This window comes from Xyrauchen texanus, chromosome 25 (genome assembly GCF_025860055.1).
Source record: "Xyrauchen texanus isolate HMW12.3.18 chromosome 25, RBS_HiC_50CHRs, whole genome shotgun sequence".
In the NCBI taxonomy this organism is placed as follows: Eukaryota; Metazoa; Chordata; class Actinopteri; order Cypriniformes; family Catostomidae; genus Xyrauchen; species Xyrauchen texanus.
This window is the reverse complement of record NC_068300.1, coordinates 23,228,965-23,246,579: the sequence shown is the minus strand read 5'-3', so window position 1 is coordinate 23,246,579 and position 17,615 is coordinate 23,228,965. Positions and strand designations below refer to the sequence as shown.

The 17,615-nt window shown below is 35.9% G+C and overlaps 1 protein-coding gene across 6 annotated transcripts in view; it reads left to right on the top strand.

The window, feature by feature from the left end:
* The window catches only part of LOC127618663 (eukaryotic translation initiation factor 4 gamma 3-like), an 85,825-nt gene that overhangs the window by 66,948 nt on the left and 1,262 nt on the right, over window positions 1-17,615 (top strand). For all 6 annotated transcript variants that reach the window (XM_052091245.1, XM_052091244.1, XM_052091243.1 and 3 more), the window contains 15 exons: window positions 77-313; window positions 924-1,028; window positions 3,973-4,111; window positions 4,267-4,358; window positions 5,201-5,297; window positions 5,461-5,581; window positions 10,770-10,972; window positions 11,086-11,204; window positions 11,748-11,920; window positions 12,359-12,484; window positions 12,611-12,692; window positions 12,893-12,991; window positions 13,184-13,330; window positions 13,418-13,499; window positions 17,338-17,484. In XM_052091245.1, the coding sequence (XP_051947205.1) occupies window positions 77-313; window positions 924-1,028; window positions 3,973-4,111; window positions 4,267-4,358; window positions 5,201-5,297; window positions 5,461-5,581; window positions 10,770-10,972; window positions 11,086-11,204; window positions 11,748-11,920; window positions 12,359-12,484; window positions 12,611-12,692; window positions 12,893-12,991; window positions 13,184-13,330; window positions 13,418-13,499; window positions 17,338-17,484 (1,969 nt within the window). The remainder of the gene's footprint in view (window positions 1-76; window positions 314-923; window positions 1,029-3,972; window positions 4,112-4,266; window positions 4,359-5,200; window positions 5,298-5,460; window positions 5,582-10,769; window positions 10,973-11,085; window positions 11,205-11,747; window positions 11,921-12,358; window positions 12,485-12,610; window positions 12,693-12,892; window positions 12,992-13,183; window positions 13,331-13,417; window positions 13,500-17,337; window positions 17,485-17,615) is intronic.

Below are 17,615 nucleotides of genomic sequence, written 5' to 3'. Positions count from 1 at the left end.
TTGGTTATTGATGGTAGTTTGACTGCAACTGATTCACTAGGATAATTTCTGATGTCTCGGTCTCGCTCTCTGTTAGGATATCGAGCGGGAGAGGCTACGGGAGGAGCTGGAAGAGGCGAAGGACAAGGCTCGCAGACGCTCCATTGGTAACATTAAGTTCATTGGCGAGCTCTTCAAACTGCGGATGCTGACGGAGGCCATTATGCATGACTGTGTGGTCAAGTTGCTGAAGAACCATGACGAAGAGTCACTCGAGTGCCTCTGTAGACTGCTCACCACAATTGGCAAGGACCTGGACTTTGAGAAAGCTAAGGTGAGCCCAGGGTCTTCTAAATTGTAACATAAAAATTTGTATATGACTGTTTTGGCAAAAAAAGACTTTGTGGAAATTATATGTGGACCTCAGAGAAAATAATTATAAAAAGTATGATATTTCCCCTTTTTATATAAAAGTCTTTGTAAACCTGCTTTTGCAGTGCCTGCAATTGGATGCTGCAACCTGTGTGAATGCTATCATACTTTCCATATTTTACTGTGATTAAAGTAAGTTTTCAGGACTTTTTCTTCCTGGACTGATCTAAAATCATGCCAAATTCAACTGCTGACAGTTTGAGTAAACCCCTGCTGGTCTATATAGTTCTACAGAAAATATGGCTGCAATTCAAAGCCAACAAGTTCGCTTGGAAAAGTCTCTTATGAGTCATTATGTGCTCTGCTGGCCACAACTTGCTCTGAGTTCAGCTGAGAACATGACTCTGTTTTTGAAAGGTGACGCCTAAATTATTTAAAGGCAGACATCAGTTTTGAGGTTTGTCAATAGAATAACAATACATTATATTGTAGATATTGGTCTGTTGACGTATCCAGGTCTCGTTTGAAGGTTGTACATCTCAAGGACTGTCCTTTTGTCATTTCACTTTTAGCCACGAATGGATCAGTACTTCAATCAAATGGAGAAGATCGTAAAGGAGAGAAAGACTTCCTCTCGCATTCGCTTCATGCTGCAGGATATCATTGACCTGCGATTGGTGAGTTGCATTCATTTTTGTTTATTTTCCATAGAGCTCAGCAGTGACCACCTGCTTTTTCATTATCCTGAGTTACAGAAGTGTATTTTCTGTTCGCTTTCTCAATGTATAACGTAAAAAAAAATTATTTAAAAAAATTAAATAAAAAAAAATGATAATTTTTAAACGAACAATGATACAAAATGGTATACTTTACATCTTGAATGTGAAGGAATGAATGTGCTCATACGATTCAGCATTCTGAATGGTGTCATTGAAACTTCTCACATTCCCACAAAATGAAGTTTCATCACACCTTTAAAAAAAACATTCAGTCAGTGATCCAAACAGTTAGTGCAGAGCAAAGTAAGTTGCAAGTTTCTGAAATATCCATGATTGACAGTCTTTCAATTTAATGAAAGAATAGAATACAACAAGCCTATTGTTTTACACAGACTAAATGTTTATTTGTATGTGCAAGCAAACAGAGTTACATATGTTATAAACAGATGTGCATTATTTGTCACAAAATCATTTCATGAAACATGAACAAAATACAAAAAGGCATTACTATAAAGCGAATGCTCCAGATTAAAATGAGCACAAATACAATGTGATATGATGTGTAGATTTAGGTAATATTCAAGGAGTGTTTTGAAGTGCTGAGCAGCTGAAGGGATTCAACTTCTCCTGGGTCCTAATGCCTGTAGAATGCAAACTCAGTCTGTGCAACTTATACATATGTGTGACTTATCTGTGTTTTTTTTTTTCTCTCAAAAACGCAATTTTGACTTGGTGTGACCAGTGTTGTATGTCATGCATTACTAAGTAATTACTGTAATTAATTAATCATTGAAAAAAGAAAAGGAAGGGATTACACTTAATTTTTCAGTAATTTAATTACAGTTATTTCTTATGTAATTGTGTTAAATACTGTATAGACTATATAACAATTATGTATGAAACAGTAGTGAATTTAAAATCATAATTTAACGTAAAATGTTAAAATGTATGTAAATGTTAAAATTATAATCTAATTTAATGCAGCCCCCTTAAATTCTTTGGCCAGTTCATGTATAAATGATTTATTTTAAGGAATTAAAAGAACAGCTTCATGTCTGTCCTTATATTTTTCATCTGTTCGAGGTTGATAAGGGTTTTAGAAAGTTTTTTGTAATAAGTAATGCAATTACTTTTCAGACAGAGTTATTAGAACAGTAATATATTTACACTGTAGATGTAATTAGTAGTTTGTAATGAATTACTTTTTTAGAGTAACTTTCCCAACACTGGGTGTGACTTTATTTACAGAAAATATTCCCAGTCTCTGTAATTGCGTACTGTCAGAGTATGAACTGTATTTTATGAAGGGCACACTTCACATTCTTTAGGTATGCATGCGAGTAGTATGAATATATTCCAGGGGCGTGAGTATTGACCTGTGACCCGAATATATGACGTAATAAAAATAACTGCGAAAATAATCGACTCTGGTTTTGTTAAACGAGCATAAGGGAAGAAATTTCTTGGTATATATTCCACCTACAGTTGAGAAGAGCTATCCAACTCGCGGCTCATCGCCATTCTTTTAAATCCAGCATTTTGAACATGATGTCTCCTCAGCTCCGTAGGGATTATGGGATCGCAAAGTGTCCAGTCGATCCACTACAGAATCTTGCCAGGAAATATCATCCGGATATTTCTCGCTTACTGTTTTATTAATGCTGATGATTTGTACATACTTCTCCATTGGCATATTTTTTTTGGCATACTGTATAGTAGGAAAGTGGATATTCTAATGCAGCAATGATACCTAAATAGTCTCTGCTAGCCAGCAAAAACTCACCCCTGTGATTTCATTTTCCACGGTGATGGCAACTCTGATTGGTAGATTTCACTTGAGGATTGTGGGTGGTGTAGTACTTCACCAGGAATTTGGCAATTCAACATGATGTTTTTAAAATTAAGTTGACATCACACTGCTACCTTCTACAGAAGACATATTCCACTATTTAACAACCTTGGAGCTAATTAAAAATATTATTTTTATCAACCATAGTTTGTTTTTAAAGTTTTACATTATTGCTTAGGGTTGCGTGGTTTACTGGTTCTAATGAAGTATCACTATACCAAAAAACTTAAAATGGTATGATATCATCTTGTTGTGGACTTCAGTACCATATTAAAGTAGGCTGCCATTAGCAAAGTGATATGAGATGTGACAATTTTGCGATGAAATCAATGACAATTTGAAAATAAAATACAAAAAATCATTAAACAGCTGAAGGATGTAATTTAATTAAATAATATACATTCACATGCGCTGCACGCTACAGAATGAACAAGAGGTGCCACACATTCACACACACACACACACACACATGTGGCGCACGCATGAGCTCACTCAAACTCAACACACTCCTGGTGCTTAATTTTCATGCAGTGTGTTTAGAGTATAAATGGCTGTTAACACTAAAATGAACTCCTCCTGTGCAGCTCGGAGATTTTGGCTCGAGTATCACAATGGGATTATCCCAGCATTGATGGGAAGCTTGATATAACTAACCCTTCAAAAACAGGAAGAACTCAAAGGTCTGTCAAAATAAAAGTCCCACTATAATGAAAGCGCTATTCAACTGGATGCGTGAAATTGAAGACAGAAAAATATAACAACTGTATAAAAATGTTATATTGAAAAAGTACCAATAACACTCATAGTAACAATTATATAATATTAAATGGTTTTATTATTATTATTATTATCCGTAAGCAATATCACAAACACACAAGTGTATTATTGGTAAAACACGCAAGTGTATTATCGGCATGTTGTGATTCAGCCATAGCAGCCTTGTGTCACAGGTAATCAGATTGAGAAAAGTAAAAAGAAAAGAAAAGATGTGTGGGTTTTATATTTTTGGCGGTCATGCTGGGATTCTCAGGCCTTTTTTTTTTTAATTCTCAGCACAATTGGGTGTCTCGGAGAGCTGACCAGGGCCCCAAGACCATCGAGCAGATCCACAAGGAGGCAAAGTTGGAGGAGCAGGAGGAACAGAGGAAGGTCCACCAGCAACTGCTGTCCAAGGACAATAAGAGGAGACCAGGTCAGAAAGAGAAGTCTGCCATAGGCTAATCCTCTTTACAGCTTTCATACTCCTGTGGGTCTCCTTTGTTTATTGCTCTCTCTCTGATCAAGAAGCCATACTCTGTACCTCTGTGAAAAGTCTTTGATCATTCATTTCCTCTCTTCGTGTTGCAGTGGTGCAGAGAGGAGAGGAGACCTGGAGCACTGTGCCTATGACTAAGAACAGCAGGACTATAGACCCAGCTAAGATTCTCAAAATCTCCAAGGTCCAGTCCATGCAAAAACACTTAGTCCTACAATAGGTGTCATTTTCTTTAATATTTTATAATATAATTTATATTTTTTGGGTGAAATATCGACCCATTCACCTATGATCAGATATGTTCTCTTTCTGGTTTGGTCATGAGATGTCTTTCACAGCTGTGGTTGTGTTTTTAAAAAGGAGATTCTTATATCCTTCAATCAGTATGTTAGTTCTCTTTTCTATTAGCAGCTTGAAAGGGATAACCATCCCTTTATAAAAAATTTATCTTATCAGCTACATCATACTCCAAGCTGAAGTGTGTCATTTCTGTACCACTAGGTTCACCAAAAGGAATAGCAAATATTATTGTTTTTAAACAGGTTTTCTGAACACTCCCCTCTCTTCCTTTGGTCCCGCCCCAAACATGGGTTGAGCCAATGTGGTTATCGAGTTGTTCGGGATGCTTAAACAAACAGAGCAGTGTTTTGATTACACCAAAGCCAGTGTTCACACTTTTTGGGGACATCAACCTACTTATGGCTTACTTTAAGTTTTCTCTGCATATTAGGCTGTGATTAGAGAAAGTATTTTAATGTAGTCAAAATTACACATTTCAGCTTAAAGGAAGCTGTGCAAACCACACCTTGTCAAGGAGTATGCATTTTTGCAGTCTGCTGCTTCAAAGCACTTTGACCTGAAGCTATTTGGCAAATATGGAAATTGATTTTGTGACTCAACAGCTCCTCCTGATGGTTTGCTTTGCTCTGTTTGCTTGTTTGGTAATGTCTGTATCTAAATTAATGCTTTAGGGAAATGGAAAATGATCATACTAATATGATCCTACTGTTTGTAAACCTACTTTAGCCAACACTAGATGAGAAGATTCAACTGGGACCAAGAGCTCAGCTGAACTGGATGAAGGGCAGCAGTGGAGGGGCAGGAGCCAAGGCCAGTGAGTCAGGTAAAGATAGAGTGATGCAGTTACACTTGTGCTGCTGGCTTTGACATTCACTGTTCTTTTGCAGTTTATGCAATATTTTCTGCTTATAAACTTTATTACAGAGATGCATACTGTTTTCTTCTGCAAATTTTAAATAACTTCTCTTGTTGAACCCTCCTTTCAGATGTCTCTCACCCCAGTGCCACCAGTTTGAACCGTTACTCACCCCTGCAACAATCAGCCCAACCAGCCTCCTCTTTACCCTCTACATCCCCAGACTTTAATGCCAGGAGAGTTCCCAGCAGGTACTGTGCATATGTAAAATACAGCCGTATTGGAGAGGACGTTTTTAGTTTTTATTCTGCAATTGATCATTACCAGGTTTTGTAGGTGGCCAAGCTTAGATCATAATTTCAGGAAGATTAAAAAGTTTACCTTTCAAATAATAATCAACAGAAAAGTTTATATATTAAAAAGTCTTACTTTTATTAGTTAACAAATAAAGGAAGTAGATGTGCACAGACTGTTATTTAAGCTCCAAAAAGTTTTATTTGAAAAACATTTTAATGTATTTTTTTATTATTAAAAAATAAATATATATTTATTTTTGCCTTATGAAGACATAATTGGTCGAAACATTTGTTGTTGTTGTTTTTCAAATATTGTTTTTAGCTTTTATAACAGTGTGTGACCAGGGTCAATAATTGCCACCAAAAATGCCCCAGAAATTCAAAATGTGTTTTTTTTTTTATATATATATCTTATATAGTTCTTAATTTTCTATTATAGTCCTAGTTAAGCATATAATGGCACAAAATAACAGTTGATGTTAATTGCAGTTTTAGGTTGAGATAATATATTCTCAATCTTGAGCATTTGTTTTAATCATTTGATTCAATGGATGAGACGCATTTTTTAAATGGTTAGAAATCAGTTTGCCGTTCTAAAGGGAAAAAGTGCTCCTTGAAATCAAATCAAGGGCAAATATCGCCCGGTGATTAAAATGTTATTTTCTGACACTGGTGTTGACATCTATTTCCTTTTTCTGCATTTGTTACATTTTGTACTGCAAATGTTCCCAACTTTAAGTTTAAATGTGCACATTTATCAAAGTTTCACTTTGAGCTGCAAAGAAAGGTGCTCTGTAATTTATGTTTATTATATTTTTAGTAAACTATAACAAATAATTATTCTATTTGTACATTCAAGAACCAGCTGAAAACACATTTGTTCTGCGAGCACTTAACCAATCCACACTAATTGGACTTACTATTGAACTTAACTTGCACTTACTGAGCTAGCAACTATACTACTCCAGCCACCTCCATAGCTCGGCAGTACAACACTGTAGAGGTTGTTGAACTCTGTGTGACAAATTGCTTGCTATATTTCTTATTTGTAAGTCACTTTGGACAAAAGCATCTGCTAAATGACTAAATGTAAAATCTATGTTATGGACAGTTCTATAATTAATATAGTGTTGAATTCAGAAGTTTACATACACTTAGGTTGAAGTAATTAAAACACATTTTTTAACCACTCCACAGATTTCATATTAGCAAACTAGTTTTGGTCATCAGTCCTTTAGGACATCTATTTTGTGCATGACACAAGTATTTTTCAAGTAATTGTTGTTTACAGACAAATTGTTTCACTTTTAATTGACTATATCACAATTCCAGTGGATCAGTTTACATATACTAAGTTAACTGTGCCTTTAAACAGCTTGGAAACATTCCAGAAAATTATGTCAAGCCTTTATAAAATTAGCTTGTGATAGGCTACATGTGGTGTACATGTGGATGTATTTTAAGGCCTACATTCAAACTCAGTGCCTCTTTGCTTGACATCATTGGAAAATCAAAAGAAATCAGCCAAGACCTTAGGAAAAAAAATTGTGGAGCTCCACAAGTCTGGTTCATCCTTGGAAGCAATTTCCAAATGCCTGAAAGTAACACGTTCATCTGTACAAACAATAGTACACATGTATAAACACCATGGGACCACAAGCCATCATACTGCACAGGAAGGAGATGCATTCTGTTTCCTAGAGATTAACGTGGTTTGGTGCGAAAAGTGCAAATCAATCCCAGAACAACAGCTAAGGAACTTGTGAAGATGCTGAGGAAACAGGTAGACAATAATCTTTATCCACAGTAAAATTTGTCCTTTATCGATATAACCTGAAAGGCTGCTCAGCAAGGAAGAAGCCAATGCTCCAAAACTGCCATAAAAAAGCCAGACTACAGTGACAAAGATCTTTCTTTTTGGAGAAATTTCTTCTGGTCTGTTGAATATAAATTAAACTTTTTGGCTATAATGACCATCATTATGTTTGGAGAAAAAAGGGTGAGGCTTGCAAGCCGAAGAACACCATCCAAACTGTGAAGCATGGGGGTGGCAGCATCATGTTGTGGGGGGTGCTTTGCTGCAGGAGAGACTGTTGCACTTCACAAAATAGATGGCATCATGAGGAAGGAAAATTATCTGGATATATTGAAGCAAAATTTCAAAACATCAGCTATGAAGTTAAAGAATGGTCCTCCAAAGTTGGTGCAAAATAGCTTAAGGACAAAAAAGTCAATGTATTGTAGTGGCATCACAAAGCCCTGACCTCAATCTGATCAGAACAGAGCATGTGCGAGCAAGGAGGCCTAAAAACCTGATTCCGTTACACAAGTTCTGTCTGGAGGAATGGGCCAAAATTACAGCAACTTATTGTGAGAACGTTTGACCAAGACCCGAGTAAATAATTTAATGCTACCAAATCCTAACAAATTGTATGTAAACTTCTGAACCTTTGGGAATGTGATGAAAGAAATAAAAGCTGAAATAAATTATTATATCTACTATTATTCTGACATTTCACATTCTTATAATAAAGTAGTGATCCTAACTGACCTAATACAGGGAATCTCAAAGGAATGTTAACAATGTAAATTTCAACATATTGTGGAATCCACGGCACTAAGAATTAAGGTTGTTTTGAGAGCAAAGGGAAACCTTACCCAGTATTAGTATAGTGTTTCTAATAAAGTGCTCAGTGACTATATTTTTGTAGTTATGCTTTGTCTGCTCTAAAATATTTCATCAGCTAAATATTGTTCTTGGATAGATAAAAATTTGTTGGCAAGCCATATTGAGCTGGTCTGATTTCTGAGCAAATCGTTCTTTTATTAGTTATTTTCAATGAATATTTATTTATTTAGATGTTTATTCAGTTTATATTTAAAGGGACAGCGCACATCAATAGACATTTCGGTATAATAGCCAGTTTAGCTATTATAGCTTATTTTCAACTGCAGTCCCTGGACAGATCATCCCCCCAAAAAAAGAGAGATAAAAATTGAGGACAAATATTACAATAATAAAACTTATTACAATCCTTAAAATTAAAGTGAAAATAAGCATTATAAAAAAGTATAATATACAGTATGTATACTTAAAAAAAAAAATTAAAAGCATATTTCATTCAGAATTTACAATTATGTAGGATGATCACACTGTTGATTTTCTTTTAACCATCATTTTAACGTGCATATGAATGAGCGATATATTTTACAGGTCCTGATATGAATAGGCAAAATATTCTGATATTCAAAATGTCTGACTTGCTCTTACAGCAAAACTTGACTGACCAAGAGCTGATCTTCGCATGGGTACCTCACAGTCCCCTCTAGCAATAGATTTTGTGGATCTGCACGTTACTCTCTGAAAGAGGAGCAGGAACTAAGCCATGCACGATTTTAAATACAAGACCAGAATCTGTTTGTATAATTAAATTATCCCAGCTAAGTAGATTTTGGATTGATTGACAGTGATGATATCTATTTGGCTTCATGTCTAAAACCTTGATAGCGTGATGGGGTGATAGGGAATGATCATTGCATTAAAATATAATCTTGCTGCTTGCCACAATAATCTTGTGGTCAAACAACTTCTAATATATCGAACCTTTTATAAATTAAACTTTACTGTTTACAACTTTCTTAACATGCATTTTGAATGTAAGGTTAGAATCCATAGTGATACCAAGATACTTAAAATGAAAGACTATTTCAACTTTTCTCCCATGACATTAAAAAACATCTGGTTCAGAATCATTGGTTTGTCTCTTGGTGAAAAACATACATATTGTTTTCTGTATATTAAGGTGGAGACACAAATCACTATGCCATTGTGCAGTACATATAATACGTTTCTTGAATTTGGGGGGGCCTGGGTAGCTCAGCGAGTTTTGACGCTGACTACCACCCCTGGAGTCGCGAGTTTGAATCCAGGGTGTGCTGAGTGACTCCAGCCAGGTCTCCTAAGCAACTAAATTTGCCCAGTTGCTAGGGAGGGTAGAGTCATAAGGGGTAACCTCCTCATGGTAATGATTAAGTGGTTCTCGCTCTCAATGTGGCGTGTGGTAAGTTGTGCGTGGATCGAGGAGAGTAGAATGAGCCTCCACATGCTGGGAGTCTCCGCAGTATCATGCACAACGAGCCATGTGATAAGATGCGCGCGTATTGACGGTCTCAGAAGCGGAGGCAACTGGGACTTGTCCTTTGCCACCCGGATTGAGGTGAGTAACCGTGCCACCACGAGGATCTGCTAAGTAGAGGGAATTGCGCAATCCAAATTGGGGAGAAAAGGGGAGGAAAAAAAAGAAAAGATTTTTGAATTTGTTCACTTTTCCCAGTAATACTACGGATGTTCAAATGTCCTCCAAATAGTCCTTTGGGTTTTGCTTGTTGATCCATAACATTATCCCTTTACAATCCCATTTAGTGCAGGATCTTGAGTAGTTACAAGAACAGTCTTTATATTTGGGGTTTCAAGACTTTATTTGTGACAAGCGATTACAATATTAGATGATGTTAAAGAAAGACACTCACCAACCTCGTTTATCACTTGGATGTCTGGAACTCCTGTCGTATTGCTGATTTCTGAAGAGTTATCTGGTCCATGATTGAGCTGTATATCACCAGACAGTAATAAAGTTATCACCAAATAGCTGAGTAGCTTCCATATTGTTTGTTAAAATTTTGTCTCTGTGTTGCTTTTTGATGTTTTGTATCAGAGGCTTTCCCATTTAAAAATAAAAAAAATTATCTACTCCAAAAAGTCCCAGACAGATTTTGGTGGAAGGTGAATCGATCCTGGTGCCATGATTGAATTGTTTGTATCCTCCCAGCATGGCCGTATTGACACCATTAATAATATTAAGGTGTATCTCATTATGATGATGTTAAACCAGGAATCTTGTACTGCTGGATTTTGCTTTGTTGGTTTGCTACATTTCCTTTGTCGCAATGGACTCAAGAAGCCTTTTGATGTAGTAGTAAACTTTACTAAACTCTTTAAACTCTGTCGGCCATCTTGACTTCCATTTGTTATTTAGTTTTTTTGCCATTTTCAAACTGGTTCACAAATTGGTCTGAATAATCAGAATGAATCAGTCCAGTACAGTTTAAAAATCCTTATCCAGTCATTTTTTTAATTTCTCAGTCGTGGAAGCTCAAATGACAAGCCATTGAGCACGGATCCCACTCAGACAGGGACCCTCTCAGTGGGTAGCAGCAATAAGGAGGCCCCTAAGGAGTCGGTGCAGGAGGTGTCCTGCAGAGACTTAAGTGCCTCAGACACGCCCAAGCTGACCGCCAGCACTGCGGACAAGAGCATACTGGAGCGTAGCCAATCCAGGGAGTCTGGTGAGACATACAGATACCTATACACTCACAATAAAGATGTTAAAAATCTTGCATTAATGCTGTCGGTTACATTAAAGTGGTTGTTCCAAACTAAATGCTGTTTCTCATTGCAGCAATTAAACTTGAAGCACTTTCAGGTTCCTCTCCAGACAAGCTTTCATTAACAGAAGAGGAGATGGAGAGGCGGTTCAAGTCAATTATTGATGAGTTTTTGCACATTACTGATTACAAGGTTTGTATAATCACCATAAGTAACCATTATATCGCCATATTGCAAATTATTTGAAACATATGCATCTACACTATTTATGCCCTTTTGTGTATATTTTTTGTAATGTGGACATGCATACATTTTTAAGTGTGTGTGTGGGCATGTTTATGTGGTTTACGAGGACAATTTTTTAGGTTACAAACTGGTAATTACAAGGGTATTATGCTATAAATGTGGTTTATGAGGACATTTCTAGTGTCTCCATAATTTAAATAGCTTAAAAATAATATTAAACAATGTTTTATTGAAAATAAAAAATGCAGAAAGTTTTTTGTGATGGTTAGGTTTAGGGAATAGAATATATAGTTTGTACAGTATAAAAATCATTATGTCTATGGAAAGTCCTCATAATGATAGGAAGACCAACGTGTGTGTGTGTGTGTGTGTGTGTGTGTGTGTGTGTGTGTGTGTGTGTGTGTGTGTGTGTGTGTGTGTGTGTGTGTGTGTGTGTGTGTGTGTGTGTGTGTGTGTGTGTGTGTGTGTGTGTGTGTGTGTGTGATGCAGGAGGCAGTGCAGTGTGTGGAGGAACTGGAGCAGCCTGCCATGCTGTATGTGTTTGTACGGGTGGGTGTGGAGTCAACGGTGGAGAGGAGTCAGATCACACGAGACCACATGGGTCAGCTGCTCTACCAGCTACTGCAGGCTGGAAGCCTCTCGAAACCTCAGTTCTTTAAAGGGTGAGACTGCAGCACTCGCACGGCCTGACACAAGAATTGATGTAAGTTACCAGCTTCTTATGATCTCCTGGATTTCACAGTCAGTGAAAACCTGGAAATACCTGGTCATTTTAAAATGGTGATTTCCAGAACTGAACAAGTTGTGGAAAAATCGGGGAAATTCCAGAGTGGATGCAACATTTTCACATTATCCTCACCTCTAAAATATTTATTTAGGCTAGAAATTTGTGGTTGAGCACTCCCATGGCTCAAAATATTAGGCTCACTAGGTTTGGAATGGAGCTAATATTTCTCTTACCTCTTATAACTCTTACCATTGCTGCCTGTGGCTTCAGGTATCATGCTGCATTACATTGATTTATTTACTAGAGCACCAATACAGAAGCAGTTTATTTGTTGCTAATACATTTTTTTTGTGTTTTGATGTTTTCTCCACAGGTTCTCTGAAACTCTTGAATTTGCAGATGATATGGCCATTGATGTTCCTCATATATGGCTGTATCTTGCAGAACTGGCAACCCCTGTGCTTCGAGAGGGGGGAATCTCTATGAGAGAATTATTTAGGTGAGTTTTATTTCCCCCAGCAGAGATTTACTGTAGTGTTATTGGATTCTGACTTAACTAATCAATGTTACCTGTACACCAGTTTGGTGCTTTATTTATTTATTTATTTTTATTTTGTGCTTGCAGTGAATTTAGTAAACCATTACTCCCTGTGGGAAGAGCTGGGATATTATTTTCTGAAATATTGCACCTTCTATGCAAATATATGGTAAGCTAAATGCTGGAGCACAACATGCATATGATTATTGTGTTTTTCTATCAGGCAAAACTTTCTATTTCTATTCCCTTGATCATCTTCATTTGTTGTTGTCAGGTCACAGGCATTGCCATATTTATACAGAGCATATATATATGCTAGTGTAAATGATGGTGGAAATAAATTGGATTGTGTTTATGTCTGTTTTGCAGAGCCGTAGGAAAGTGGGATCATTATGGAGGGACTCTGGGTTGAGCTGGGCAGATGTTATACCTGAAAAAGAGGATGTCCACAGCTTCATCACAGAACATGTGAGTATTCCTTTACCTTACTAATCCTACTTCAATCTAAAATGAGATAACCTTTAAGGACACGGTATAAGAACATTATTCATTTACAAGGTGTTATTGAATTCTGAAGAAATTACATTTATTTACAGAAGAGATTAAAATGTAGCTCCTTCATTCTGATTGAGTTCTATTTACAATTTGTTCCTCCAACAGAAACTAGACTTCACAATTTCTGATTGTTTAAACCCAGCCGAGGCTGTCTCTAAGAGAACACTCTCACCTGAGGAACTGAATAAGCAACTTGAAAAACTACTACTTGAGGACATGGCTGGCGATGAACAAATCTTTGACTGGGTTGAGGTACAGATTTATGAGCTCTTCAAACTCATTTCATTAAAGGTTGTGAAACTCTGTGAATGATAATCTTGTAATAATCATGTATTACAGGCTAATCTAGATGAATCAGATATGAGTTCACCTTCTTTCCTTAGAGCTTTAATGACTGCTGTGTGCAAAGCAGCAGTGAAAAGTAAGTGGCTCTGTATTTCGTCACACAGAATCAACTCTAAATGTTTGGGATTATGGGTCAATGTTACATTTCACTGAAATCAAAGCAAAAATATAAATGATATAATAAATGATTAAAGATTAAGAAATGACACCTGTTTTAGGACAATGAACTGTTTTTGCATTGTGACATGCCTTTGCATATTTTCATGACATTTTTCTTCTTTTTATAACTGTAATGTGAAAAGATCTCATTTTCAACACTATTACAGTAATGAAAAGCATTCTGTCTAATACATTTCTTATGTACAACAGTACAACAAATAATACTTATGAATGTTCTTTTAATTTAAATAGGGACGTCCAAGGCTAATTGTCACACTTTTTACTTCAGCAAATATTTCTAAATTTCTGTATAGCCACTTACATTGATGTCTTGGTTACAAAAAAAGCTGTTGAACATTTTCAACATTATTGCCCAGAAATTAAAACATGTTGACCTTTTTGAACAACATTGTACACTGTCAGTCTGTATAGGGCAAGTTGAAACAATAGAACTTGGCCTAAACCAGTGGTGTAGGTTTCATGTGAGCAGTGTGGGGTGACAGGGAACGTATCCCTACCAAAACAAATTCTACACCTGCATTAAACAGCCTATTATAGACTTTTCAGCCAATTGCAATTAGTAAAACAATTATGTCACAAAATGATTCATGAAAAATCTCAAATGGAAAAGGTAATGTCCAAAAATATCAAAACATTGATTTGGCTTACAAATAAAGTTTTAAATTTATGACATTTAAAATAATAATAACGTGAGAAAATGCCCTGACTTGACTTTCATACAAAATACTTCTGTCCTAAAAACAGTAAAACTCTGCATTCATAATATAGTTGCCTTAATGTTTGCTTGTTTACTCCAGTGCTATAACAAAATATGAAATTGAAGCATTCACAATTTGTTTTCAAATGTATGAGTGTTTTAACTAGTTGTTTGAAACTAACATACAAAACTTGAAGAGATAACGCACATTTGCGGTTTTGAATCATTACAGATAAATAGCCCTTGTGACAACTAGCCCAGTTGGAGGGGTGCTCAGTTGTCATGATTATTTCACAATGCATGGTCCTTAAAAATAGACTTAATTTTCTTTATTTAAAATAAAATATATTTTACTTTTCCTCTTGATTTTTGGGGTAATTTATAGGCAATTGCAGAATTACTCATTTCAATGACATATAAACGTACATTTTGGAGTCAACTTGTCTAAAAAGAAAGTTTCATAAAATAGTCAAAAAACTATTTGTGCTTATGCGACCCATTTAAAATACTTAAAATTCCAACAACAGCCAAATCCAGTACTAAATTCCACTGAAAAGGGGCATTTATCTGTGATGTGCTTATCTTGCTTAATGATCATTGTACTTTAAATATAGAACAGGACATGCATTCATTGAATCACTGTTAGCGTACACAGGCATATATATTGAAAACTATTGAATGAGAAGTGCAGAACCAATAGAGCAACCCTAATAGCCTATTCTAAATGGAATTCACCAAGTAAATGTAAATTAACATATTAGAACAGTCAGGACATTGTTGAAAATAATTAACAACTAAGCCAAATCTACGAGAGAGGAAAAATATTTGCATATTTCATGATGTGCATTATCTAATATGACTGTTATTGGTTAACGTTCTTAACCAAACAGCTGTTACGATGTAAAAAACTAAAAAGATAGAAGAAAAGGGGCCTGTGAAAAATGAACAAAAATAAACCTAATGTATTGTTCTAAACATGACGTGCTCACAGAATGAAAGTTAGTTTAAGCAGTTAAGCAGTCATCACATTGTAGAAAATAGCCTTCTTGATCAGCAGGGGTAAAAACTATTTGCATATCTAGCCTAAAATAGTCAATATCTAGGCTTCTGACTTTCATTTAGTATCCATAAAATTATCATTTCAAAATGGTCCAGTGAAAGATGGTACCTGACTCACCTGATGCAATAATCATGCACTTGAAAAAGCCTGCTTGGTGGGAAAATAACTTGCAAGCACGCAAAGATTTAAAGAAGACTTAAATGTGAAAACATCCATAGAGACTTGCAAGCAGACGTTTCGGAAATCTACTTCCCAAACCATCACGCTGACTTCAATATCTACTTTGCTCATCTTGCGAGAAGACATTTTCCTGCATGTGCCGCGAGTGAGAGTGGAAAGAAGCATGTGCTGCCTGAGGTGAAATGAAACTTTGTGCGCATCTTCTCCAGGGGCTGGTTGCACTAGCTATACATAAGTTACAACTTAACCTAGTTGTGGCGTAAATGGGTACTAAGTCACAATTTACGCACTACTTATTATTTGAGCGTTGCACCATTAAACTTAGGTTGGACATAACCCTACCTATAAACTAAATATTTGAGTATTGCTCCATTAAACTTAGGTTGGACGTAACCCTACCTCTAAACTAAATATTTGAGTATTGCTCCATTAAACTTAGGTTGGACATAACCCTACCTCTAAACTAAATATTTGAGTATTGCACCATTAAACTTAGGTTGGACATAACCCTACCTATAAACTAAATATTTGAGTATTGCTCCATTAAACTTAGGTTGGACGTAACCCTACCTCTAAACTAAATATTTGAGTATTGCTCCGTTAAAATTAGGTTGGACATAACCCTACCTATAAACTAAATATTTGAGTATTGCTCCATTAAACTTAGGTTGGACGTAACCCTACCTATAAACTAAATATTTGAGTATTGCTCCATTAAACTTAGGTTGGACGTAACCCTACCTATTAACTAAATATTTACGGAAGACCCCGACCAGGAGTAACTGATGGATTAAAAAAGCAGACTCATTTAGTGACATCAGTGAGCTCATGTTTTGGTTGACAGACTTCAGTCCTTTCAACATTTATGATGATGTTGACATTTACACTCGTTTACATTTACAAGAGAAAACATTATGTAAAAAAACGTACCTCTTCAGCATAAAACCGATCTATCGGTGCACTTTTTTGTGTACAGTGTTTCAAGTTTCAACATATACAATATATATAAGATATTAAAATGATATTAAAATAATTATTTATGTATTTATTTATTTATTTATCGTTTTAGATAAAGTTATTAAATATTATTTACATAGGCTAAATATACCATTAATAAAATCTTGTTTAATTTATTACAGCTGACATTTACGTGAGCAAACAAGGTTTCAAACTGAAATTCACGTCTTTTTAACACTTCTGTGTACAAGTTTCATGGCTACTTATTGCATAAATACAGATAAACATCATATTATGCGACTACGCATTACGGAGAGCTTACAACCTACTAGTTAAGTCTTGCCTTAAGAACGGGGGGTACAATCAATTTAAGCACTGACTTAGTTACAAACTGACTAGTAGTTACTAAGCCCTTAGTATGAACTTTACGTCACAACTTAAGTGAGACCTTACACACAGCTTACAATTTTTTTTAATAAATGTATTATTAATTATATTTTAAAAAGTTTAAAAAAAATATATTGCCAAACAAATGTGTAAAAATGTTGGAACAGTTTAATAGAGAAAAATATTTACCGACTATTCCAGTGTTGACTAGCAGCATTAGAACCATTTAGTCATCTAGTCTCGCACATCCCTTGTATATTATGACCTGGGCATTTTTTTTACAGGCTTCTTTGATTTTTTTAAGGTTACACCGAATTATTACACTGATTACAAAATGTTTTCACTTTATTTTGGCATTTAACAGTTGTGTTTATATTGGGGATGAAACATTTGCTTTATGTGAGAATGTTTAAAAATGTGTAATGCTCCAAACTTTGTGTCCCCTGTGTGCAGCCGAGGGCTCCTCCTGCAAAGTGGACACGCCCATAATCCAGAAGAGATTGCCTGTATTACACAAGTACCTTAACTCGGACACAGAGAGACAGTTGCAAGCACTTTATGCACTTCAAGCATTGATAGTAAAACTGGACCAGCCTCCTAGTGAGTAAAACCTGTCACTTTCCACATTCCCTCATAAATTCACACCAGAGCTGCTATTCTAGTGTTTTAATCAAGGGATGATATACAGTCAGCCGGTCATTATCACAAAACATAAACCCAGACAGGGTGAG